At 45.4% G+C, this 26,530-nt stretch overlaps 1 protein-coding gene across 6 annotated transcripts in view; it reads right to left on the reverse strand.

Annotated features, from left to right (window-relative positions):
• Positions 1-137: 137 nt before the first annotated feature.
• LOC147124940 (MICOS complex subunit MIC27-like) overlaps positions 138-26,530 on the reverse strand; it is a 99,107-nt gene continuing 72,714 nt past the window's right edge. For 3 of the 6 annotated variants that reach the window (XM_085994978.1, XM_085994950.1, XM_085994968.1), the window contains exons 6-9: positions 24,562-24,653; positions 14,510-14,608; positions 5,051-5,177; positions 138-481 (exon numbers count right to left, since the gene is read on the reverse strand). In XM_085994978.1, the coding sequence (XP_085851104.1) occupies positions 390-481; positions 5,051-5,177; positions 14,510-14,608; positions 24,562-24,653 (410 nt within the window). In that variant the 3' untranslated portion in view covers positions 138-389. The remainder of the gene's footprint in view (positions 482-5,050; positions 5,178-14,509; positions 14,609-24,561; positions 24,654-26,530) is intronic. The other 3 variants (XM_085994993.1, XM_085994985.1, XM_085994959.1) reach the window with 3 other exon arrangements.

The raw sequence follows: 26,530 nt of genomic DNA on the forward strand, positions 1-26,530 counted from the left end.
TGCTACTAAAACAAAATAATCCCATTTAGCTCTCACCAGAACCTGATCTCCTTATGCATTCCCAGGGACAAGGGTCTACATGGCATCCCTGCAGTTACTCTATTTATTTTATAGATGTAACATACGATTAAACAATGTGGTATAGACAGAAACAACAATTTATTAAATGTGTCAATTGAATGTGTAAAATTTTAACAGGAGATAAGTTTATAATCAACACATTATCAGAGATATAAATAAATAGGCACTGTATAATAAAGTAAGTTCACACACATTAGCATAAATGGTGGCCATTAACGATTCGGGATTTACAAATTTATTCCACTACCAACAAAGACACTTTAAAACACCAGAAAGCATATTGTAAATGTCTGCAGTCTTCAGGACCCTTAACTTCGAGTGCTGTACAAGTCTGTATCTTCAGGATTTGACTGACCATGGTCCATCAAGCTAGGGTCACGCGCAATCATTTGCTTTTCTGCTGTACAACAAAAAAAAAATAGGTGGGCGTCACTTCATACTGGAATTATGAAACATGCTTCACATCAACACAACTTAAGAACAGACACGTGACCATTTCACTTTAGGTGTCACAGGTGTTCATTTCTGTCACACTAAATAAAAATAAATAGGGCGCCAATTATTTCCAGTGTACAGAGAAAATTCTCCATTAACGGAACATACTTTCTAATGGTACCCTTACAAAAAAGTACAAAAAGCCAGTCTGATATCCAATTGACCTGTGAGAGAACAATTAGCCTCCAGTGATCCAGGGTAGTAGATTGCCTGCTACATGGTATAACCTTCCTGTTAGAATAAAAGAGCACATCATTTAACCAACCACAAGCAGCGCTAGAGAGAGGGGGGGGGGGGGCGGGTGAGCGAGAGGGGGGGGGCGCGCGAAAGAGAGGGGGGGCGCAAAAGCATTTGTAAAAAGGTGGATGAATTAGCTGCGCAAATAGAGGTAAACGAATATGATTTGATTGGGATTACGGAAACATGGCTCCAGGGTGGCGAAGGCTGGGAACTCAACATCCAGGGGTATTCAATATTCAGGAAAGATAGGCAAAAAGGAAAGGGAGGTGGGATAGCATTACTGGTTAAAGAAGGGATTAACACAATTGTAAGGAAGGATATTAGCTCTGATGATGTAGAATCTGTATGGGTAGAACTGAGAAATACCAAGGGGCAGAAAACGTTAGTGGGAGTGGTATATAGACCTCCAAAAATGCGGAGGTTGGGAATGGCATTAAAAGGGAAATTAGAGAAGCGTGCAAAAAGGGCACAGCAGTCATCATGGGTGACTTTAATCTACATATAGATTGGGCTAACCAAATTAGTAACAATACTATGGAGGAGGAATCCTGGAGTGTTAACGGGATGGTTTCCTGGACCAATATGTCGAAGAACCAACCAACGATCAGGCCATGTTAGACTGGGTATTATGTAACGAGAAAGGATTAATTAGCAATCTTGTTGTACGAGGCCCCTTGGGTTGGAGCGATCATAATATGATCGAATTCTTCATTAAGATGGAGAATGAAGTAGTTGACAGAGACTAAGGTCCTGAATTTAAATAAAGGAAACTACGATGGTCTGAGGTACGAATTGGGTAGGATTGATTGGGGAATGTCACTCAAAGGGTTAATGGTGGCTAGGCAATGGCAAACATTCAAAGACCGCATGGATGAACTACAGAATTTGTTCATCCCAGTTTGGCATAAAAATAAAACAAAAAAGGTGACTCAACTGTGGCTAATGAGGGAAATTAGGGATAGCATAAGATCCAAGGAGAGGACATATAAATTGGCCAAAAAAAGCAGTAATCCAGGGGATTGGGAGCAGTTTAGGATTCAACAAAGGAGGACAAAGGGACTAATTAAGAAAGGGAAAACAGAATATGAGAGTAAGCTTGCAGGGAACATAAAAACTGACTGTAAAAGCTTTTATAGATATGTGAAGAGAAAAAGATTGGTGAAGTCAAGCGTAGGTCCCTTGCAGTTAGAATCAGGGGAATTTATAATGGGGAACAAAGAAATGGCGGACCAATTAAATACATATTTCGGTTCTGTCTTCACAAAGGAGGACACAAATAACCTCCCGGAAATGTCGGGGAACATAGGGTCTGATGAAAGGGAGGAACTGAAAGAACATAAGAACATAAGAAATAGGAGCAGCAGTAGGCCAATCGGCCCCTCGAGCCTGCTCCGCCATTCAATAAGATCATGGCTGATCTGATCCTAACCACCAATCTACAATCACAGAACCATCTCCTGAATCTAACAGAATTAGACACATGAAATAGGAGCAGGATCAGGCTACACGGCCCCTGGGCCCGCTCCGCTACCCACAGGGCCATGTCCGATCCGAACCTAGACTCATGTCCAAATTCCTGCCCGCTCCCCGTAACCCTTAATTCCCTTTACTTCTAGGAAACTGTCTATTTCTGTTTTAAATTTATGTAATGATGTAGCTTCTACAGCTTTTTGGGGCAGCATATTCCATGGACCTACCACCCTCTGAGTGAAGTAGTTCCTCCTCATCTCAGGTTTGAAAGAGCAGCCCCTTATTCTAAGGCTATGCCCCCTAGTTCTAGTTTCACCCATCATCGGGAACATCCTCCCCGCATCCACCCGATCCAATCCCTTCACAATCTTACATGTTTCAATAAGATCGCCTCTCATTCTTCTGAACTCCAATGAGTAGAGTCCCAATCTACTCAACCTCTCCTCATATGTCCATCCCCTCATCCCCGGGATTAACCGAGTGAACCTTCTTTGTACTGACTCGAGAGCAAGTATGTCTTTTCTTAAGTATGGACACCAAAACTGTATGCAGTATTCCAGGTGCGGTCTCACCAATGCCTTGTACAACTGAAGCAATACCTATTTTTATATTCTATCCCCCTAGCAATGAAAGCCAACATTCCATTGGCCTTCTTAATCACTTGAAAGAAATCAGTATTTGTAGGGAAATGGTGTTAGGGAAATTGATGGGATTGAAGGCCGATAAATCCCCAGGGCCTGATAATCTACATCCTAGGGTACTTGAGGAAGTGGCCCTAGAAATTGTAGATGCATTGCTGATCATCTTCCAACATTCGATGGAATCTGGAACAGTACCCATGGATTGGAGGGTAGCTAATGTTACCCCACTATTCAAAAAAGGTGGTAGAGAGAAAACGGGGAATTACAGACCGGTAAGCCTGACATCAGTAGTGGGGAAAATGCTAGAGTCCATCATAAAAGATGTAATAGCAGAGCACTTGGAAAACAGTGACAGGATCGGACAAAGCCAACATGGATTTACAAAAGGTAAATCGTGCTTGACTAATCTACTGGAATTTTTTGAGGATGTAACTAGTAAAATAGGTAAGGGAGAACCAGTGGATGTGGTGTATTTGGACTTTCAGAAGGCTTGATAAGGTCCCACATAAGAGATTAGCGTGTAAAGTTAAAGCACATGGGATTGGGGGCAAGGTACTGACTTGTATAGAGAACTGGTTGGCAGATAGAAAACAAAAAGTTGGAATAAACAGGTCTTTTTCCGAGTGGCAGGCAATGATAGTGGGGTACCGCAGGGATTGGTCCTTGGACCCCAGCTATTCACAATATATATTACTGATCTAGACAAGGGAACTAGATGTAATACAGGAAACTTTGTGCTATCCGGCACTGACGGGACCGAGCTGTTGCCGTTCCCTCCAAACTGCCGGACACACCAGCGTTAATGTTGAAGCATACGGAGCTTTTCATCTCCGTATCTGACAACAAACACTGTTGCTTAGCAACAGCTTCTAAACAGTCGGCCCGTAACTTGGAAGCGTCTCTCTGAAGCTGTTGCTAAGCTACAGAGACTTTGCAGAGCCGGACTGTTGAAAAAAAAGGCACGAGAAGAAAAAAAACCTAACAAAACGGCTCCTGATTTTTGCCGGTGGCTCGAGCTTGCCGGACATTTAGCCTCCGGATAACACAAAGTTTCCTGTATCTCCAAATTTGCAGACGACACGAAGCTGGGTGGCCGTGTGTGCTGTGAGGAGGATGCCGAGAAACTACAGGACGAGGTGGACAAGTTGGGTGATTGGGCAGAAGCATGGCAGATGCAATATAACGTGGATAAATGTGAGGTTATCCACTTTGGTGTCAAAAACAGGAAGGCAATTATCTGAATGGCAATAGATTGGGAGAAGGGAAGTGCAACGAGATCTGGGTGTCCTTGTGCACCAGTCGCTGAAGGTAAGCATGCAGGTGCAGCAGGCGGTTAAGAAGGCAAATGGTATGTTGGCCTTCATAGCGAGAGGGTTTGAGTACAAGAACAAGGATGTCTTACTAAAGTTGTACAGGGCCTTGGTGAGACCACATCTTAAGTATTGTGTGCAGATTTGGTCGCCTTATCTGAGGAAGGATATTCTTGCCATGGAAGGAGTTCAGCGAAGATTCACCAGGCTGATACCTGGGATGGCAGGAATGACGTATGAGGAGAGATTGGGTCGATTGGGCTTGGACTCGCTGGAGTTTAGAAGAATGAGAGGGGATCTCATTGAAACTTATAAAATTCTGGCAGGACTGGACAGACTAGATGCAGGGAGGATGTTCCCGATGGTCGGGGAATCCAGAACCAGGGGTCACAGTCTAAGGACAGAAATGAGGAGGAATTTCTTCACCCAGAGAGTGGTGAACCTGTGGAATTCTCTACCACAGAAGGCAGTAGAGGCCAATTCATTAAATATATTCAAGAAGGAGTTGGATATATTTCTTAAGGTTAAAGGGATCAAGGGGTATGGGGAGAAAGCAGGGACCAGGTACTGAACTTTGATCGCATTGAATGGCGGAGCAGGCTAGAGGGGCTGAATGGCCTACTCCTGCTCCTATCTTCTATGTTTCTATGAAAGGGGGGGGCGCGAAAGAGAGGGGGGTATGGGGGGAGAAAGAGATACACTTAATTAACATAAAATAATGAAAGTTTCAGCACCCACCACACACTGATTCTATATTAAGATATACAAGTTGTTAATGTCCAAACTGAGAACAGTAGAAATGCTGGTTAGTACCTTCTGCTGGCACAAAGGTAACTTCTGATTTTAGTAGTTTTTGAGGAGAGTCCTCAAGTGGAGTACCAGTGCTTTCCACTATACCAAGTACCTCTTGCTTTGGCTGGTCCTCCTGTGCTTTAGTGGTCTAAAAGGAACAAGTAACACACCAGCAATAAAAACACAGATCTTACATAATGTTCATTTCAAGCAAGCAGAATAATTAAATGCCAGCTCAACATTTCTTCAGTTAACACAGATTGTTAATTTTGTCAAGTTGTACATGAGGTAGATTTTTGTGTGTGGCTCAGCTGGCAAGACCAAAGCTGCCTTGTTCAGCTCCTGGCAGAATCTCTGCATTCTATCCCCGATTTCTCCCCCCCCCTCCCCCCCATCTTGCTCAAGCACAACCTGACTGTGCACAATCTATGTCCTTCCCAGCCCCAAGTTGAGCTTCAACACCCTGATTTTTGCCAACCTCCAATGGCTCCCCATTGACCAGTTTAGTTGCACTATTTCATTAAAATGTGTACCCTGTAACCATTACACTTTATACACAAAAATGTAATCATGTCTATTTTACTCTTTGGGGCAATTTCACGATCCTGCACTCCCTGTGGGGAGTTGTGCTTATAAACAGAAAAGGCCTGGGACAGGTCTACAATATTGTAGCCCAGATTCTTTGACCCATGCTTGCTGGGAGTGCAGCCCCCACTGTGATCATGGAATCAATTCTTAGATGTATGAAGACAAATAACGATGTAGCTGAATTTCAGGAAAGCATAACAATGCAAATATTCCTTTTTGATTGTTATTCAGGTTGTTCTAACTTCCATGTAGGTTTACAGGAGTAGAATGTTCATTCTCAGTTGGAAAGGCTTCCTGTCAGTTTACGAAGTCTGGTCAAAAATGTTCAGCAATGTGTCATTTTCAATTATTTATTGCTAGGAAAGACAACTCTGGAATGTCCGTGGGCCTTCAATAAGCCACCAATGGCCTCAGTTTACACTGACTGCCCAAGAGTTCAAATTGTGTAATTGAAGGTTGGCAAAAATCAGGGTGATAGATGAATGGCACTTTGTGCAGGATGGAATGCAGGTGCCAGAGTTCTGGATGAGTTGGTTTATGTAGGGTGGATCTCAAAACGTCCATGGAAAATAGTCTGAAGGTGATGAAGGTGCGGATGAGAGTTTTCAGTGGCAGCAGGGGTGAGCTAGTGGTGGAGATGGGATAGACAAAAAGTAAAGTAGTACACTGCAAATGCTGGAAATCTAAAATGAAAACAGGAAAGGCTGAAAACACAGCAGGTCCCTCAGCACCCGTGATGATAAAAGCCAGGTTAACGTCAACGTTTAGAGTGTGGCCCTTCATGTTTACCGTGTGATTCCAGTATTTTCAATTTTTCCCTCAGATTTCCGGCATTTCCTCCATCTGATGGTCTCATTTCTGTGCACAAATCAACTCCAATTCAGTGAAGTTGAAGTATTAATATTTCCCTAACTTGTCTGCATTTACTATTGAATTCCTGTTAATTAGCAAGAGTTAAACAATATCGTTTTGTTTAAATTCATAGTCACATATTGGAAATATGTGCTTACTTTTAGTGAATAAGTGACTAATGTGCATCCCCAATTTTAATCACTGCCTTGGCTGCAAGCTCTGGAATTCCCTTCCTAAACCTCACCGCCTCTACCTCTCTCTCTTCCTTGAAGATGTTCCTTAAAACCTACCTTTTTGATCAAACTTTTGGTCATCTGTCCTGATATCTCCTTCTGCGGCTCAATGTCAATTAAAAAAAAAAGTTGATAACACTCGTTAAGCGCCTTGGGTCGTTTTGCTACGTTAAAGGTGCTTTATAAAAGCAAGTTGTTGTTAACGGGGCTGGGTGACTATCTCTCCAAACTTTATTTATGCATCTTGACTGAAAGAATTTTAAATCTCTTCCTCAAATGTACAAAATAATCTTAGTATTTAGCACTAATTAACGCAAATTTGCCAAACTTGCTCAGCAAAAAAGTGACAGAAATAGAAATTTATATAGGCTTGGGAGTAGTTAAAGGGGAATGCATAGGTGAAACACACGGAATGCTTTGATTGAATCTCAGTTGTGCATCAATGACAAGTGTGTAAATACTGTAGTCATTAGTGCAAAGTTGAAAAAAATCTAATTTCCCAGTGCCATTGTCCACCATCTTGGGCAGATATGCAAATAAAAATAGGTCTGATTAACAGAGGTCTCCAAAATACCAATGCAACTCAGTCAGCTCCGGGGATGCTAGAGGGTGGGGAAGAAAACAAGAGTGCTGGCAGACACAGGGACGCCAGACTCGAGAGTGACTCCGACACCCTTTTCAGTACTAAATATGAGGCAATAGTTAGCAATTAATGCCAAATCAGAGGGCCATCTTGTTCTTTGGATTTATAAACAATCTACATGTTGTTACAATGTCACCTAATTCCAAGCTCAAAAGAGCAACAGCCACTGCACTGATTAATATTCCCGTATCTCTCAATTTCTGAAATCGTGTTCTCCCAAGAGAGACGTGTTGAATTATCTCACATTTGACAACCCACAGATGTGCGTGGTCCTTTGCTGAATCCAATGATCTTTTGGAAACAAGTGTGTGTTTCCAGTCTTGCTCAAGATCTATTTTAACAGTCTGGGCTGGATTTTGTGAATGGAGGCGAGTTGGAGGCGGGACTGCTGCTTGTCGTGTCAATGTCCCGCCTCCATCCTCGCTTAACCAACCAGAGGGATTTTCCCCTGATTAACCTTGTTAAGCCCGCCCTGCAGGCTCAGCAGGCCAATTAGGGAGGAAGTCACTGACAGAGCACGTCAACGTCAGACGTGCTGTCAAGACTTCTTGAAAGAAGAAATGTCAGCGTTTGACAGCTCGGTGAAGCTGTCAAACACTGACATTCTCTTTAGTTTGATGAAGCCTTGTGTTCAGGACTCATCAAACCTTTCAAATTTGTAAATTTCACACGGCTGTTGGATCGGAGGTTCCAACAGCCAGTCCGTAAAATTGACAAGCAGGATGTCGGCTCTCCCGATCCACCGCGGCTGAAGACTGTAGGAAGAAAACAAGGTAAGTGAACACTTTTTAAAACTTATCACTCACCTTGCATACTTACCACTGCACACTTGCACCCATCACTCACCTCTACATCTTACTTCCAGGTGCCTCCGACCGCTGCAGACCTCCTCCGTATCTCCTCCAACCCGGCGGGGTTCTCCGAGGTCAGGAAGCCTTCACCTGTGAAGGTAAAATGGCACTAATCCTTTTTTCTGCCTGTTAACCACCTGTTAACAGACAGTTAAAAGGATTAAATGTCTTTCCCGCCTCCAGGAGATGGGACCCGAAGCTACACATCTTCCCGCCTCCTGGCAAAAGGGCACGGAGGCGGGTTTGCCATCCGCCCCCACTTTCTCCGAATTTACCGTCTATCCTGTTGTATCCGTGTGTTAATGGAGACACGGAATGCAGGAGTTGGTTTAACAGGTGTTTACTGAACAAAGTCTGGAGGTGAACTAAAAGATATAAGACGCTATACAGGCTTATATACCCGAATGGTCACTACCGGTATTACAGTACACAGGGGCTCTTAAAAAAGGTACATACACTGCAATTCCTCCCCTTTTAGACAATTAGTACATAACATTTTAAGTAATCATTAATTAACATGTTTACAAGAACAATAATCTACACATTTGCTGCAGTTAATCAATTATAAGTCAGTCTCTCTGGAGGCTTCCTGACTCGGTCCGGATAACGCCTCGGTGGTGTAGTAGTTTTCGGTGGTGTAGGTTCTTTTGGCAAGGTCGATTCGGCTTGAATGCCGGTGTCGGGTTCATCTGGTTCCAGTATCACCGGATCAGAGGTAGATATTATGGGTATCTCTGCTTCATCATTAGGCGTATAGAGTTGTGGTGTAGGTTGTCCCTTTTCGGATGACTCTATGATCTGGTCAGCATGGCGCCTTATTATGCTTTCTCCAATGTCCACGGTATACATCAGCGGTCCTAGTCGTGTGCAAATAGTTCCAGGCTGCCATTTCTCGGTACGGTAGTCCTGGGCCAAAACTTGTTGACCTATCTGGAAGGTTCTAGTTGGCCTTTCATTCATGCCTTGAAATTGCCGGTTCTCTACGTCCCTTCTGATGTTTGGCTTGATCAAATCCAGCTGGCATCTTAGTCTTCTATTGAAAAACATCATGGCGGGAGTTTGGTTTGTAACCACGTGTTGCATTCCTGTATGCAAACAAGAAGTTATCTACCTTATGTTGTAGATTTATGTCTTCATTACCCATGGCCTTTATGGCCTTCTTGAAGGTCTGGACAAACCTTTCAGCTAATCCATTGGTGGCGGGATAGTATGGGGCGGACGTGTAGTGCTTAACCCCATTGTTTTTTTAAGAACTTCCTGAATTCTTCGGACACAAATTGCGGTCCATTATCAGAACAGATCTGTTCAGGCAGCCCATTCCTGGCAAATATGGTCCTCAATACTGTGATGGTTTTTTCCGTGGTGGTGGAGGACATCTTTATTACCTCCGGCCACTTGGAGTGTGCATCAACCGCGATTAAGAACATTGAGTCCATAAATGGACCAGCAAAGTCGATATGTACCCTTTGCCATGGAGATGAGGGCCACTCCCATGGATGTAGAGGGGCTTGTGGTGGGGCGTTTTGGACCTTCTGGCATCCTAGACAGCTCTTGGTCATTTCTTCGATGTCTCCATCGATACCTGGCCACCACACAAACGCTCTGGCTCGGTTCTTCATTTTCACTCCACCCAGATGCCCCTCGTGAAGCTCCTTTAGCACTTTATCCTGGAGTTTGGGTGGAATCACCACTCTGGATCCACACATCAAGGTTCCTCGGCACACTGACAGCTGTTCTCTTCTTTGAGAGAATGCTGGCAACAGTGGTTCGCCATGTGCTGGCCATCCCTTCACCGTTAAATCGTAGACTCGTGAGAGTCGGGTCATTTCTCGTTTCCTTTTCAATGGCAGAATTTGTTACTGGTAGACATTCCACTATGGTTGAGTGGAACATCTCCACTGGGTCCACTGTAGGTGCCTCTTCTACCGTTGGCAACGGTAGGCGCGATAAACCGTCAGCATTCCCATGCTGTTTTGATCCTTTGTATTCTATGTCATATTGGTGTGCCCCTAGGAAAAGGGACCACCTCTGTAGCCTTTACGCTGTCATAATGGGAACGCCCTTTTTAGGGTTGAATATGGAGACGAGGGGTTGATGGTCAGTCAACAAGGTAAATTTTTCTCCGTGTAGGTAATGGTTGAATTTCTTCACTCCCCACATCAGGCTGAGTGCTTCCCTGTCGATCTGGGCATAGTTACGTTCAGCTGAGTTCAATGAGCATGACGCAAAAGCTATTGGCCGCTCCGAGCCATCAGGGAATCTATGCGATAATACCGCTCCTACGCCGTAAGGGGATGCATCGCACGCCAGTCTGATTGGCAGTGATGGGTTGTAATGAGCCAACACTTCCTTGGACGTGATCAAGCCTTTGCATTTATGGAAGGCACATTTACAGTCTTCGCTCCATTTCCAAATTACTCCCGTTTGTACCAGTGCGTTAAGAGGGTGCAGAACAGTTGACAAGTTCAGTAAAAATTTATGATAGTAATTTATCAATCCCAGGAACGACCTTAATTGTGAAACATTTTCAGGTGCTGGGGCTTTTATGACCGCTTCAATTTTTTCAGGTGACTTATGCAACCCTTCTTCGTTAATTATATGGCCACAATATGATATTTGTTTCTGGAAAAATTCGCACTTGGGGTGATTTGCTCGTAGGCCCCGTTCTCTTAGCCTAGTGAGCACCTGCTCCAAATTGGCAAGGTGCTCGTTGTCGTTTTCTCCTGTTACAAGGATGTTGTCTAGGTAGCATTGAGTCCCCGGAATCCCTTGCAGGACTTGCTCCATAGCTCTTTGCCAGATAGCTGGAGCTGATGCTACTCCGAAAACCAGTCGATTGTACTGGTACAGGCCTTTGTGTGTGTTTATCGTGAGATACTTTTTAGAGGCCTCCTCAACCTCCATCTGTAGATATGCCTGTGCCAAGTCAATTTTGGTGAAACGTTTCCCTCCAGATAGTGAGGCGAAAATATCTTCTATCCTCGGAAGGGATACTGTACCGTGTGAAGGACCGGGTTTACAGTCACCTTGAAGTCCCCACAGATGCGAATTTTTCTCTGTTCTTCAGATTTATCATTATTCAACGTTTTCTTCATGACCGGGACGATGGGTGTTGCCCACTCGCTCTAATCTACCTTGGATAACACGCCTGCCTTTTCCAAATTCTCCAGCTCTGCCTCGACCGCTGGACGAATTGCGTATGGCACCGGCCTTGCCTTAAAAAACTTGGGAATTGCCGCATCTTCTACTTTTATTGAGGTGGTGACGCCTTTCAAGGTTCCTAGTTCCTGTTGAAACACTTCTTAGGCGTTAGCCAAGATGTCTTTTAATCGTTCAGGTATGACGTCATCATCATTTTTTTTTCTTACTGGTCACCGTCAGTGCCTGAATGGAATGCCAGTCTAAACGTATCTTCCTGATCCATTCATGTCTCAACAGCGGTGGACCACCATCTTGCAGAACGTATAAATAAAACCTCTATTTCCTTGCCATTGTATACAACAGGCACCCTTATTTTCCCTCTGGGGTATACTTTCTGCCCCGTATATGTCTTCAAGATAATGGATGTGCCTTTCAAAGGTATATGCGGAAATAGCCGCTCGTAATCCCGTCGACTTATGACGGTCAGAGCTGATGCTGTATCTAGCTCCATTTTAACTGGGGACCCCGCTATCGTGAGGGTAACCCAAATGGTCTGGTAATCTTCTTTGGCAATTACATTATGTAATTTGAGACAGCTTAGTCTCTTGTTTCCGGAGTCGCTATCGCTCTTCGGAGCTACTGTCCGTCATCATTTGTACCTTTCTGTACTTTTCCTTATTGATTTTTTTTCTGTCAGTGGATTTTTTGTTTCCAGATCGGCATACACGTGCAATGTGTCCCATCTTTCCACATTGCCTGCATGCTTTGTCCTTGAACCAGCAGTCCCTCTGGTCGTGGGTGGATCTGCCGCAGCGATAACATCTCTCGAAACCCCGTGTCATTTCATGGGTGCCGAAGTCCTGTGGCTTTTGCTGTATTTCTGCAGCTCCTCTTGCTGCTGCTTCGTATGATACAGCCACACTGAAAGCCTTGTCCAGTGTCAAATCTTTCTCAGAAAGTAGCCTTTTCGGTGTTCCTTCACTTAGGAGACCGCAGACGAATTTGTCTTGTAGAAAATCTGCCAGTCCTGCCCTGAATTGGCAGTGCTTTGACAGCTTTCTTAATTCAGTGAGGTAATCAGCGTTACTTTCATTCTTGTGCTGATTCCCCCTGAAGAATTTGAATCGTTCCGCTATCAGCAGCGGTGTTGGGTTTAAGTGCTCCTGTAGGGTATCAACAATCTCCTTAAAATTCTTGTCCATCGGTTTGGCTGGAGTGATCAAGTTTCGTAACAGCCCGTATGTCCTTGCGCCCATCAGATTTAGAAGTACCGATGCCTTTTTTATCATCCTCTACTTCATTCGCTGTGCAATATACCTCCACTCTTTCCACATATGTGGTCCAATCCTCTATATCCCTATCGAAAGCAGTAATATTGCCAGTCTTAGGCATCCTGAAAATCAAAAATGGCGCCTCCCGCGCTTTCCTTTCTTCCCTGCCGAGAAAAAAATGGCACCTCCCGTGCTTTCCCGCCGCTGCCGCTGCTGACAACGCTGTTCTCCGCGGTTTTTATTTACACAGATATTTTTAATAGTTGGAGACTCGTTCCCGCCGGACTCTCTGGGACTTTTCCCTCCCTCTGCTTGGTCTGAACGCCGACCTGCTTTGCAGCGCCGGCCGTCTCCCGAGTGCTCCACCCTCCGTCTCTGTTTGCCTCCGCCTTCCGACTCGCTGCTCGGCCCCGCTGCAGAACCACCCAATCGAGCCCCAGCCCGCCGCCCAGGAAGGATTAGTGCAGTACCTGCCACCAGCCCGGCTAGCTGGTGAACTCAGTTTTTTTTTTTTCTTCGACCTTCGTCTGAGGAATCGATCTCCTTGAGGTGCTGCCGAATTGCAGGTAAGTCCGTTTCCAATTCGTCGCCACTGTTGTATCCGTGTGTTAATGGAGACACGGAATGCAGGAGTTGGTTTAACAGGTGTTTACTGAACAAAGTCTGGAGGTGAACTGAAAGATACAAGACACTATACAGGCTTATATAGCCCGAGTGGCCACTACCGGCATTACAGTACACAGGGGCTCTTAAAGGCACATACACTACAATTCCTGCCTCCATGCCCGCCTCCTCGGGGCTTGGAAAATCCAGCTCTTTGTCTCCGAAGAAACTTGGAGTATGCTAGCTACCAAACCGACAAGATTCATTCCGGAATCCCATGTGCCATTTCATACCACACGCATTTTTCCTCTTGTCCCTCTTTAGACTCCCCTTGCATAGTGAATGGGACCAGTTGAAGAAAATGCAGTTTTAAAACTATATGATGTTAATGTACAATTCATTTTATTTAAACTTCAATTTTCTTCAGCTGATCTCTATGCAGTGGCTAAAGTCAGTCAGAATGCACTGTGGGGGAATGATATTTGGCTGAGAGGCTTCGATAAGAGAAATGAGGGCCATGCTTATACACCTGCTGATTCCAAACATCAGCTGGTTTCAGAGCAGGCAAGTACTGAAGAGAGTTCCTGATCTGTGCTGAGGTAACTGATCTCAGCAAGAATGGTGATAGAGGGACTACAATGGTTTCCAGCATTCATTGATTGGAGGTGGGAAGAGGGAAGGGAGGAAAAAACAATCAGCCAGCTCTCATTATGTTAATCAGTAACCCAAGACAGGACTGGGCCAGTGGCGACACATAACCCGCTGACACACCAATGAAGAAGAATGGATACAAGGATAAGAGATGCTTGTCTTTACATAACTCAGTGAGCACTTTCAGAAGAACAGGAGAGAAAAACAGAGAGGAAGAGAGAGCTACCAGGTACAAAGAGGCTGGGTTTCATAAGTGAATCCAGCACCTTTTTCAATACTAAATAAGGCAACAGAAGCAATTATGGTTGAAGTTGAGGATCATTTTATTCTTTGCATTTATGTATGAAAGGAAAAGATAGTGTTCTCTAACACCATGCCAAGTTTCTAATTAGACAGGACAAAGAGGGTCAAAGCTTACTAGATAGAGTATCAAGTGATGTACAGTACCACAAAACACAGCTTAATTCAAAAAAAAAATGTAAATGCAAAAAAAAGGTATTTGTAAGTAGTTGCAAGATAAACTTGTCATTACTGAAAAGAGTGCATTGCCATGTATATGATCTAAATATTTTATGCATTTCATCCAATTTTAATGTAATGTTAGAATTCTGGTTCAATTACTTTTTTTCCACAGAAATCTAATTTACCTCCAGGTCTTCCTTCTTCTTTTCAGTATTTCCTTTCCAGAGAGATCGAACCGTCTCATAACTGCCTTGGCTGACAGCATACATCTTCCGGCCAGAAAACTAAAAGAAAAACATAAAATTTACAACTCCACTGCTCAAAGTTGTATCTTAGCACATAAACTATTCTGCTGATACATGCTTGATGAATTGATGCAGCCTCTGCCAAGTTAAAAAAAAATAGAATTAACACTAAAAACCTAAAGGAGACTTTAATGTGGAATTTTTAAATTATCAATTACGTGCCAAATGAAAATGCGGATAAAATGAAATACCGATGAGCCTCCCACTTGTCTAGGAAAGAGCAAACAAAACAGTCCCAGTTCAAGGTGATGTTTATATAGCTGTCATTCTAGTTCAACGTAAGGCTCATTTAGAATACCGTGCTTAGTGTCTACACTACTGGGCTTAACATCAGCATGAAGCAGTTTTTGCCTTCACAGCAATGCTATGTGCTATGTATGTGGAAAGTTAAGGCTTGGAAATGGTTCTGGAGTGAAGCAAAGTAAGGCTTCCTCTTCCAGGAGGCTCACACTGCTTCTCCAGCATTTAGTTAGGACATGACAGTTCTATATACAGGAAACTTTGTGTTATCCGGAGGCTAAATGTCCGGCAAGCTCGAGCCACCGGCAAAAATCAGGAGCCGTTTTGTTAGGTTTTTTTTCTTCTCGTGCCTTTTTTTCCAACAATCAGGCTCTGCAAAGTCTCTGTAGCTTAGCAACAGCTTCAGAGAGACGCTTCCAAGGTACGGGCCGACTGTTTAGAAGCTGTTGCTAAGCAAGAGTGTTTGTTGTCAGATACGGAGATGAAAAGCTCCGTATGCTTCAACATTAACGCTGGTGTGTCCGGCAGTTTTGAGGGAACGGCAACAGCTCGGTCCCGTCGGTGCCGGATAGCACAAAGTTTCCTGTACAAGTGTGAAGGCAAACCACTTTGCATCAGTGCTAGTTTTAGTGTAAATGCACCCTTGTATAGCAAATTTCAGCATCTCTCATTTTTGTGGAATTAAATCATAAGGTCTGCATCCTGGTGTTTGTTGGAGCTAAGCAAAAGGCAGAATGTGGTTGAGAGAGATCAGGAGAAGCCTTTTGCTTCCAACATGGAATCAAGCCGACAAATACGAAGTTTTAGCGTTTGAAATACCAAAGCCTGTGAGCAACAGTGTTGCACTAATCGAGTCCTTCTAGTTGTGAACAGAAATCAATACAGGCAACCTGGACTGCAATAGCAAGACCGCAAAACTGAAAATGATGGAAAATAATTCTTAGCACCTCTGCTGTTTCCTGGCCTCTGTAGAATTCCTTGTTAACAGATGCTTCTTAGTCATCTGTTTGTGCAATTGGATTGATTTTTCTTCTCTATTTATCTGCCCAAGTCATCATTACTATCACATCCAATGAGTTATTGGACTATTTTTATGCTGTTTATACCACCACCTCCAAGTCACACACCATCTTGACTTAGAAGTATATCACCATTCCTTCATCGTCGTTGGGTCAAAATCCTGGAACTCCCTACCCAACAGCACTGTCGGAGTACCTTCACCGCACAGACTGCAGCAGTTCAAGAAGGCGGCTCACCACCACCTTCTCAAGGGTGATTAGGGATGGGCAATAAATGCCTTGCCAGCGACGCCCAGATCCCATGAACGAATAAAAAAAAATACCAGCAATCAAGTGGTGGTTTTGTGTGTGCCACTGGAGGCAGCACAGCTACTGATGTAAAGTGGCTGCTGCTAGCATCACCACCGGGCGAGGTTTTTTGGTGACGGTTTGGAACGCTAAGTGCTGCTTTATGAAATATGGAACAGGTTATCTTTGATTAGCTACTACTGTAGCCCCAATCAGTGCAAATATGTGAATACTAGAAATTGTTTCTCTAGAATTATACCTCTCCCATTATCTTCCCTGAAGGCACCAACTCTTACTGAAATATGGTTCCACTAGCATCAACAGCACTCCAGTACCTCACCTAGGTGGCCATCCTTAAAGTATGAGCCTTGAGAGAAAGTATTGGCGCACTACTTGACTTGAGAGAGCATTACAGCCAACCTTGATCCTCTGCACACCACGCACATGCACGCTTTCTTGCCTTGGTCAATTTAAAGACAAAACAAATTAACATGTGCAACTTCTCTCCTTCCCACCCTTACACTACCTGCTGATCATTCTCAACGTTGTAGGATGAAAGGTTAATTTTTTGTATGCATGGACTTGACAGATGCATGGCTCTTCCACTGATAGCCCACAGTGGTGTAGCAGGTTAGTGTACCAGCATGGTGAGTCAGAGTGTGACTCGACATATGATTATAGTCCAAATTTCATTAAGTCATTACGAGGATGGACTATATGGAAACTGTAAGCATTCCCCAGGAGGGAGGAAATGAAAATCATAATGGCAAGAGCCACTGTTGGTCACTCTCTTGCACCTCTTACCAGCATTGGCAGAGGTTTGGGAGTAGCTTGCTTTGCTGCTCTTGCAGTTGGGGAATCTACAACAACCTAATATGCAAAATCAGCAGTGTGTCAGGATGTTGGGCTCGATGTTTTGAGCCATTGAAATGTTAAATTATCAAACCTCTAAACTAAATGATCAAACCTCTGAACTAAATTTTTTTTAAAGTGTTCACTATGGGGTTAAGAAAATTTCTTTGGCAGGCAAAGTACGACTTGGAAGCTCAGTTTAGCAGCCAACAGCGAAATGTTTTGATTTACTGTTAATATAAGAATGCCATACATTAATGATGTGTACAACTGAAGAGATGATAGAAAATCAATAATGAATTAAAAGCAATTATCTGAAAGGTTTTGGAAGCATAATTTTATAATATACAAAAATATGAATATGTTTTCATTTAACTTTTCTGGAACGCTCCCATTTACGAAACAGTTGAATTTTAGACTTCAAGAGCAGAATACAGAGCCCTTTCTCTGAATGCTAGAATTATGAAGTCTTAGCCAAAATGTCCTGCAGCAGAGGAGGTATCTGAGAAATTATGTCTCAACCTTTCTTTCTATCCAACAATTAGTCTTTATAACATGGGTACTGCAGAAGCAAGGCCTATGTCCAGTCACTAAAGCACACTCAGGACAAAAAGACATAGGAGGTGGTACCACGGAGGCTATAATCAAATTGCACATTCACAGCACACTGTTATAGATGCAATTTGATTCTTCTGACATGCAGTGTGAAACTCACCAGCATTTTTGAACCAATATACCCCCCTGCCCAAACAATTAAAAGTCTGTTGATGTCAAGAGTTTGGGTCAGATGCCATTCACCAAGTGTCTCCTTATAAGGGCTTACTATTTACTGTCAACAGCTGTAAACTAGATGAGGGAAGAGCTTTTTAAGTTTATCAAAAAGGCTTGCTCATGAACTGTGACAATTTAGGTTTAACAATCGAGAAATGTTTCCAACGTCGGCTGAGCAAAACAGTTGTTTCTTAAAAACCTTTGTTTCCTCAGCCACTTGTTTTGTTTGTGGACGTTGTTAGGAACTAGGGGTGCCTAAAAATGTATATGGCTTTTAAATGATAAGTTACGTTTTCCTGGGAAGCTTGCATTAGAATTTGAGACCATCTTTTTAATCAGTTACAGTAGATTAGGTGAAACAAACATTCCACACGGGGGCCCATAGGATGGTCCTGCCAGACTAGTTATCTGTTGTTTGTAAGTTAGGGTTTTGACTTTGTTAATGTATTGTAGGTATTCATGTTGACCTCTTGGGACGAATGCCTACTAAATAATTTAGTTCGAGTTCGGATGAATAATCACTAAGTTGTTTATTAACTGGAACTGACGAAATACAACAGGTAAGCTGGCTTTATACAGGAGCAATGCGAGATAGGTCTTACCCTGACGGGGACTCCACGAGGACTGAGTCCATAGTCCTCGGGAGAGCGTGATGACGTCATCACGCTTAGTCGCGTTTTCCTGCTCTTCAGATGTCATGTGACCGCGTCCTGACGCTAGCGCGTTGGCCCGCGCTTGGGGCGGTCACGTGACCCGCGCCGATACGCCGGCGCGTTCACCCGGTGCGGAGGTTGGCCGTTGAGGCCGAAGTCGCGGTAGGCCGGGCTGTGCCGGCGGCTGTCGCGCGTACGTCACGCAATGCGTGACGTGATGTCAGTGCGCTAGGGTGCGTCTTAAAGAGGCAACGGCTCCCACAGGTAAGTTAAAGGGGCAATGGCCCAAACAGGTAAGTAATACACGTACAGTTAGGTTAAAGTGAATTATATACATTATATGTGTAAGGGACACCCGGTGGAACCGCCACATGCGCCCCCCCAGAATTCGCTTTAACGAAAGTCCAAAGATGAGATGGTCTGACGAGCAGTTGGTCTCAGTGGGCGTGCTGTCTCGACTTGGCGGGCAAGGTCTGAAGATGCTGGTCGTCAGCGGATCCTTACGCACGTCATGGCGAATAAAACGTATCCGTCAGGTGAAGGACCGTGGAAACGTGCGAAACAGCAGGCCATGTCAGAGTGATGGGCAGGTCGGGTGGACGCGGGCGATTGCTCTGTTGATGGTAGAAGTCCTTGTTCTGACGAACTCTGCAGGAATGCCAACCGGGCGATCCAGAAGGACTTTACGGGCGAGGTTGGTGAACTCGCCGACAGGTGAGCATAATCGTTGGGAGCCTGGCACGCACAGAACGGTGCATAACATAGTGCTACGACGATCGCACAACGGAGAGTGAGCCATTGCTACGCAGAGCAGTGCTCGATGCGGACTGCAACTTTCACGTGGCCGATCGCGGCTGCGGGCTGTCCGTTGGACCCGTCCTCGATGTTTGCTGCGTCAGTAGATGTTTACGTTTGTTAAGGGGGAATGGGCGGCCGCAGCGAGCGAGTGGCTGAAAAACAGCATCGGCATGTAACGGGCTAGGATGGCAAATGTCGGCCCGCGTCAGGTGCTGTCCGAGCGTCGGAGTTGGAGACAGGCAGGCCCTTAGTTTCTAGTTCTGATCATTCTGTTGGTTCGGTCTTTTCTGTTACCAGCAGCACCACCCTCAACAAAAGGTATTGTCTTTTCGTTCATGCCACAACGTGGCAAGGACAGTTTGAAGGGCCACAAGACATCGTTGGCCATGTTGAAGTTCTTGCCGACTGTGTAGATCCCATGGATCAGATCGCCAATACAAATTATGTCATACTTTCCAAGCTGCTTTGCAATCAAGGCATTGGCAGTGAAAGCGATGCGCTGGTGTTGGATCTGTCGAAACTACGTTTGTAAATCAATTCACGGACAGACTTCAGATTTGGATATTCCCATGTAATGTATGGCTCTGCAATACGGAGCATGTTGATTGAAGCTTTATTCGTTTTTGAATTTCAGATGCTTCAAAGTGGGAAGGAGCGTTTAGGATGATAGTAGGACTAAAAGGTTCACTGGCCTGTGTTGAGCCGCACTTTTTTGAATCCTCATCACTGATGGGAGTGACCGAATCGAGTTCTTCATGAGGAAGGCAATTAGAAAAGCCACTGTCCACAGGGTAACGCAACAATTTTACCCCTTGAGTGCCCCTGCCAAAGCGTTTGAAACGAAAAACTGGTGAGGCAGCAACATTGAGGAAGCGATTGAGCAAGGGGGTGTGCATCTTGAGCACCGTCTCTGAATCTTGCCCTACTTGTCTGTTGAGGACTGGGCAATCAATCACACGCATGTCAAAGGCAGATCCTAAAAAGGATGGTTTGTGAGTCTCGTTGGCTGTAGCGATGGTGTAAGGAGGCTGAGCTGCGGATTCATCGCAATATTTCCCACACAAGCCAACCGGAAGGATTCACTGAGCGAGACTGCTACGTAGACGCTCTTTTGGGCAATTAACGTTCCGAGTGTGTCTTCCGAAGAAAATGGTCACCGTCATTGCATTAAGTCTCTGAGAGGCTTCCGGGAACGCCATTTTAAACAGTAGAGCGGACAGAAGTCATCGGTGACGTCTCATCTCAACATTACGTTCAAATCTGTGCCTTGCGGTGCTAAAGGAACTGCAAGTTAACTAAGCAGACGAGGAAACATTTGTTATTTATTGTCAATTGACGTGCAGCTGTGCTTCAAATCCTTGATGGGTACAGCTTCGCATGAATCCTGTGCCCCCTAGCCCTGGTAGGCAGGTTACTGCAGGACTTGGCACGGACCATGCCACTGTTTCAATGAGCACGAGTCTTGTGTGGTTTACCACCAGGAGTGACAGTGCTGTTCTTAGCTTTGTAGACGTAGGCACCTCTCGTGCCCAGGTAAAGGTCCGTTTCATCGCAGCAATAAACCCTCTCAATCTGCAGGAGAGCAGTGTGGTCTCTTTGGTTGCGAAAGCCTCGTTTATAGCCAGTAAACGCAGTTTTGCAGAACATATGGATATTACAAGTCCCGATATCAGTAATGAAACAGAAGAAGGAATAGTAACCTGCTTTTGGTAGGTTTTCTTTCACTGTTCCTGTAGGAAGGCTATTCGCTCGGCTCGTCAGGTCGTTAAAATCAGAGTGCAGGTTTTCGACCTTCTGTAGCTTAAAACCTGTTTCTAGCACGTGCTCTATGGAGAGGAATCGCTTCCGGACCCTTGTGCTGATGGACCAGAGAAAGGGTGGGACAGACCGGGTCGTCGTCGCGGTCGGTGGGGGAAACTGCCGGAAGGGCGGCAACGCTGCTTGTCGTTTCTGTTGACTTAGTGAAACTGCTGCCGAGAAGGCGGCACGCTTCTCTTACTCGCCGGCAAGTATGATAGGTAACACAACCAGCAGGCCGACGGGCTGGTGCGTCGTCGGCGGGGAACGAGTCTTTGTGTTGCACGAGGGGTGGAGCCTCGTGGCTTGCGAGGGATGGGTCCTCGAGGTTTGCGAGGGATGGGTCCTTGCGTTTCAAGAGGAGCGAGTCCTCGTGGTTCGCGGGGGTGAGTCCTCGTGGTATCCCCGCCAGGCGCGCTCCGATCTTGTGGGCCCGAACATGCTGTACCCCGCGCTTGGAGAGATTCATACTTGCCGTTGCGTTGGACGTAGGGGCGGACGACCCGCATGGTGGTAGAAGTGTCGACCACGGGGGCAGTAAGCAAATGCGTGGTCTGCTCCGCGTCGATGGTCCCGGTGAACTGGGCTTCTACCTTGCCAAAGCACGAGGGCGGTTGTTTCTCCCTGAAGTGCGGCAGCGACAGCAAAACGGCTGGTGCTTCCATGGCGTGCTTCTTTTGCGAAAAACGTTCGCAAAAATCGAGGTCCGGCTGGTTTTTTTTTTGTCCGTGAAAAACGTAATCACCTCCAGGCTGTGCTGCCCTTGCGAATGCGTTCGCAAAGACGGGGTCGCCAGGTTCAGGCTGCGTGCTTCCTCCGTGAAAACCATCCACAGAGTCAGTTGTTCGTCGGTTGTCTGTCGGTCGTCGTCTGTGAAGACGAGGTTCAGGATGCGCGTTTCTTCCGTGAAAAACGTTCACGGATACGGGGTCATCAATTGTAGTGTAGGAATTGATGAGCGCCCATACTCACGTCGTTGGAGGTGTTGTTGGCTGCGCTTCGGCCGTGAAAAACGTTCACGGTCTCGGGGTCACCAATTGTAGGTATTCGTGTTGACCTCTTGGGACGAATGCCTACTAAATAATTTAGTTCGAGTTCGGATGAATAATCACTAAGTTGTTTATTAACTGGAACTGACGAAATACAACAGGTAAGCTGGCTTTATACAGGAGCAATGCGAGATAGGTCTTACCCTGACGGGGACTCCACGAGGACTGAGTCCATAGTCCTCGGGAGAGCGTGATGACGTCATCACGCTTAGTCGCGTTTTCCCGCTCTTCAGAGGTCATGTGACCGCGTCCTGACGCTAGCGCGTTGGCCCGCGCTTGGGGCGGTCACGTGACCCGCGCCGATACACCGGCGCGTTCACCCGGTGCGGAGGCTGGCCGTTGAGGCCGAAGTCGCGGTAGGCCGGGCTCTGCCGGCGGCTGTCGCGCGTACGTCACGCAATGCGTGACGTGACGTCAGCGCGCTAGGGTGCATCTTAAAGAGGCAACGGCCCCCCACAGGCAAGTTAAAGGGGCAATGGCCCAAACAGGTAAGTAATACATGTACAGTTAGGTTAAAGTGAATTATATACATTATGTGTAAGGGACACCCGGTGGAACTGCCACAGTATCTTTAATTTGGCCAGTGAAGGCCCAGCCTATGTTTCTTCCATTATTACTAATAACCATATTATAATCTCCACAGATAGAATTTGGTGTTTGTTTAGCATAACTGCATGTGAAGATAATTAAAAGTTAATTAGGAAAAGACATAGAATGAAAGGAATTTGAGAAGGATATGGTATCCATCTTAGAATGAGCCATTTGCTAGATGAATGTGAGATAGCGACTGGTTAATGTGCGACAGCTCTGGCTGGGCCCATGATTAAGAGGGACAGGGCCGGGCCTTGTACTTGCTGGGAAAAAGGTGGAAGAGTAAAAAAAGAGATAAGATGGATTCCAATGGAGGAACCTTCAAAATGTAAAAACAAGAAAGATAAATTGGATGAAGTAATGAGACCTTCTTTTGGGGAGGGCTTTCATCCAAACACCAAGACAAAGAACTTAAGCCGTTATTGGTTGATGAAGTCTTGGAAGAAACTCTTTGGGGGAGAAATTGGGTGAAAAGCGCCACCTGTTAGCGCCTAAAGAGGCAGTCAGTGGCTGTAGCGCCACTGGCTGCGTCTCCCGCGATATTCATTAGGGGCGTTAATGGTGGTGTTAGGCATTTGCACTGCGCCGCCACCGATGACGTCATCGGTGTGCGCAGCGCCCCATTCGTGCCCCATTCACGATATTTGGTAGCGAACGCCGCAGTTGCGCCGCTCGCTACCCGCGCCCGGTACACGGGGCCTTACTGTGCCGGCAGCGGCGCAAGTTAAGGTGGAGGTGCGGGGCGGCCGCCTGCCAGCACCTCCGTCCCCGACCTCCTAACCACACCCCCGCGGCATTGCCGGCTGTTTCCCGAGAGCCTGGCACTTCTCCTTGGTGCCGGGCTCATTTGCCGGCACTCGCGAGCGGGGATCGCGTTGTTGCAGGCACCTCCCCCTTAACAGTGGGAGGAAGGCCTGCAGTACCGCAGCGTGCCGTGCCACAGCGTGTGGCGCTGCGATATTCAGTTTCAGCGCCCTAAGAGGGACGCGGAGCGCCTCGAGCCTCGCCCCGTGTCCCTCGAGCAGCAATGAAACTGAATATCTGACGATCGCTAAAGCCTCGAACGCTGCGCTAAATCCTGCACTCAGGCGACTTTTGCGCCACAACCCAATTTCTAGGCCTATAGGTTAAATGGTCTTGTCAATAGCTTGGCCTCAGGCCCACCCCTAAAAAGAGAATAAAAAGTGACACCCCAAGGGCTTGCACACAGACTGCAGAAGGGGGAGCTGAACAGCTGGTCGAACGCTCTTTTAAGAGTGATCCCATGCTCACCATCGAAGGCCCAAGAGAGAGAGAGAGAGAGAGAGAGAGAGAGAGAGAGAGACCAGAAGCCAGAGAACTTTTTACGCATGCCAGCCGTCTGTCCGATCGGGTCTGATATCAGCTGCTTGTCACGGTCGTATGTTTTTGCTGTATTACTAGTGTGTTATATTCCGTCCTAAACTCTGATTAAACACAATATACCCACCATATTGGTTTGCACTTGATCCCGTTTACCAGAGATACGTGAATCTCAACAACGTAGATTGAAAAATAGTTTCAACCCTATCCAATTGATTGCACTCCTAATTCTTCCATCACTTACCAACAATTGGAATGTGTTCTAATGGGACAAAGCTCCACCTTAGCAGCGGATTAATACATTGTTCATCACATGGTATTATGCACATTTTTCCTTTTAAAAAAAAATCCAGATTCCTTGCAGGTCTCAATAATTTTTCAGAAGCATTATTATGCCAAACGCCAATATTCATTGTTTGTCGAGTATGTCCAACTACTTTGTAAAGCTCCTTTATCCGAACTTCATCACTGTTTTAGGTATTCACACATCAGAGGAAAAGTATAACACGAAGTAAAATGATGGGAAATATTACCTTTGCTACTGCAATAGCTCGCTGAGGGTAACAAATGGCCAATCCTACAGCTGCAAGTCCCGCAGGATAGATCATCTTCTTAACCCGTGAACCTATGCAAAATCAAATCAGTTAGTGCAAATCAAATCAGTTAGTGCAAATAACAGACGACAGGAAAGTGACGCCAAGATTTTTGAAGCCAAGTCCTAGCTAAGCCAAGCTGCAAACTGAACCAACTTAAAGTAACGACCATACTATAAGCATAAATGGTTGGAACACAGAATAGCAGCTTTTTTTTGGGGGTAGGATGGGGGGCACATTAACTTCAAACACCAACTCTTCTTTTACATATTCATGTCTAACCTTATGCTTTCCTCACTTGTATTGTGAAAGTTAGGTAGCTCTCTTTTGATGCAAGCCTTCTCAGTCTCTCAAATTTCCTCGTTCAGTTCACTCCACATTTCCAACAGCTTTGTCAAATCCTTCCCAACTTCTCTCATCATTCCAAGTCATTCTTCAGTCAGCGATTTGGTTAAAAACACTTCCCGTCCCCCCTCCCCAGCATTTACATGTCAATTGTGGCCTCAATCTTCTAAATTTTGAATTCCATGTTTTTTTTTCTTAGTACAAACTTTGTGAGGGCTTTCTGATCTACACAACATTACAACAGGTGGGCTGCCTGCGCTCAGACTTTCATAATGTCACTGCTAACCAGTCTTATAGCTAATTGCTACGTCTTAATGGTGCTGGGTTGATCTCTTGATAATTCCTTCCCTTGAAGCCATAGTTGAAATCAGGATAATTTTAAAAAAATGATTTTTAGTGTGTGAACAGCTCTGATCAGTTAATTTATTCCTTGCTAAGTGGCATCCTAACCTTGCAGCAACTTTAGCTATGAAGCAGCCAGATTCCTTCCCCGATACTGCCTCTGATCCAATTCTCATGGTCAAATTGGAAGAGCAAGCTAATGTTGAAATACAATGCCCAGTCAAATGTTAGCTGATTCAATACATCCTATGCAATAGAACAGTCAACACAGATTCATTTGGTGCTTTCTATCAAAGAGTCAGATAGAACTGGGCTTAATACACTGATAATTGTTTGCTGATCAACAAGGTTGTGGGTTCAAGCCCCACTTCAGAAATTTGAGCATGTAATCTAGGCTGACACTCCAGTGCAGTATGGAGGGATGCTGCATTGTCAGAGGTGCCGTCTTTCAGATGAGACGTTAAATCAAGGCCCCGTCTGCCCTCAGGTGAACACAAAAGATCCCATGGCAATATTCGAAGAATCACACACAGAATCACAGAAATCCCACAGTGCAGATAGAGGCCATTTCGGCCCATCGAGCCTGCACCGACACATATCCCACCTGATCCCTGTAACCCCTACACCAACACATATCCCACCCTATCCCCGTAACCCCACGTATTTAATCCCCCTAACACTAAGGGTCAATTTATCATAGCCAATCATCCTAACCCACACATCTTTGGACTGTGGGAGGAAACCGGAGCACCCGGAGGAAACCCACGCAAACACGGGGAGAATGTGCAAACTCCACACAGTCACCCGAGGCCAGATTCGAACCCGGGTCCCTGGCGCTGTGAGGCAACAGTGCTAACCACTATGCCACCGTGCCGCCCACAGTTAACAAACGGAGTTTAATGTATTAAAACATTACAAAACAAGAAAATGCAGGAGAAGCTCTAAACAGGTCTTTTCTCTATCACTCCACACGAGGACTGGCTGGCCACGCCCTCTACCTCTGACGTCATGACGTTTCCCGCCGTTGGGGACGTCACATGACCCACGTGATGACATCATCGCGTCAGATCGCGATTTTGTCGATCTAGCTCTGTTTAACCAGAGCCAACATTGAAAGGTAATAAACATGATTAAAGGCAATTATACAAGTCCCTGTGAGAGTCTGTTAGTGGCTTTGCCACAATCTGGTCATTTATCTCATTGCTGTTTGTGGGACCTTGCT

This window comes from Somniosus microcephalus, chromosome 1 (assembly GCF_052327205.1).
Source record: "Somniosus microcephalus isolate GS21.2 chromosome 1, FLI_Smic_1.0, whole genome shotgun sequence".
NCBI classification, from domain to species: domain Eukaryota; kingdom Metazoa; phylum Chordata; class Chondrichthyes; order Squaliformes; family Somniosidae; genus Somniosus; species Somniosus microcephalus.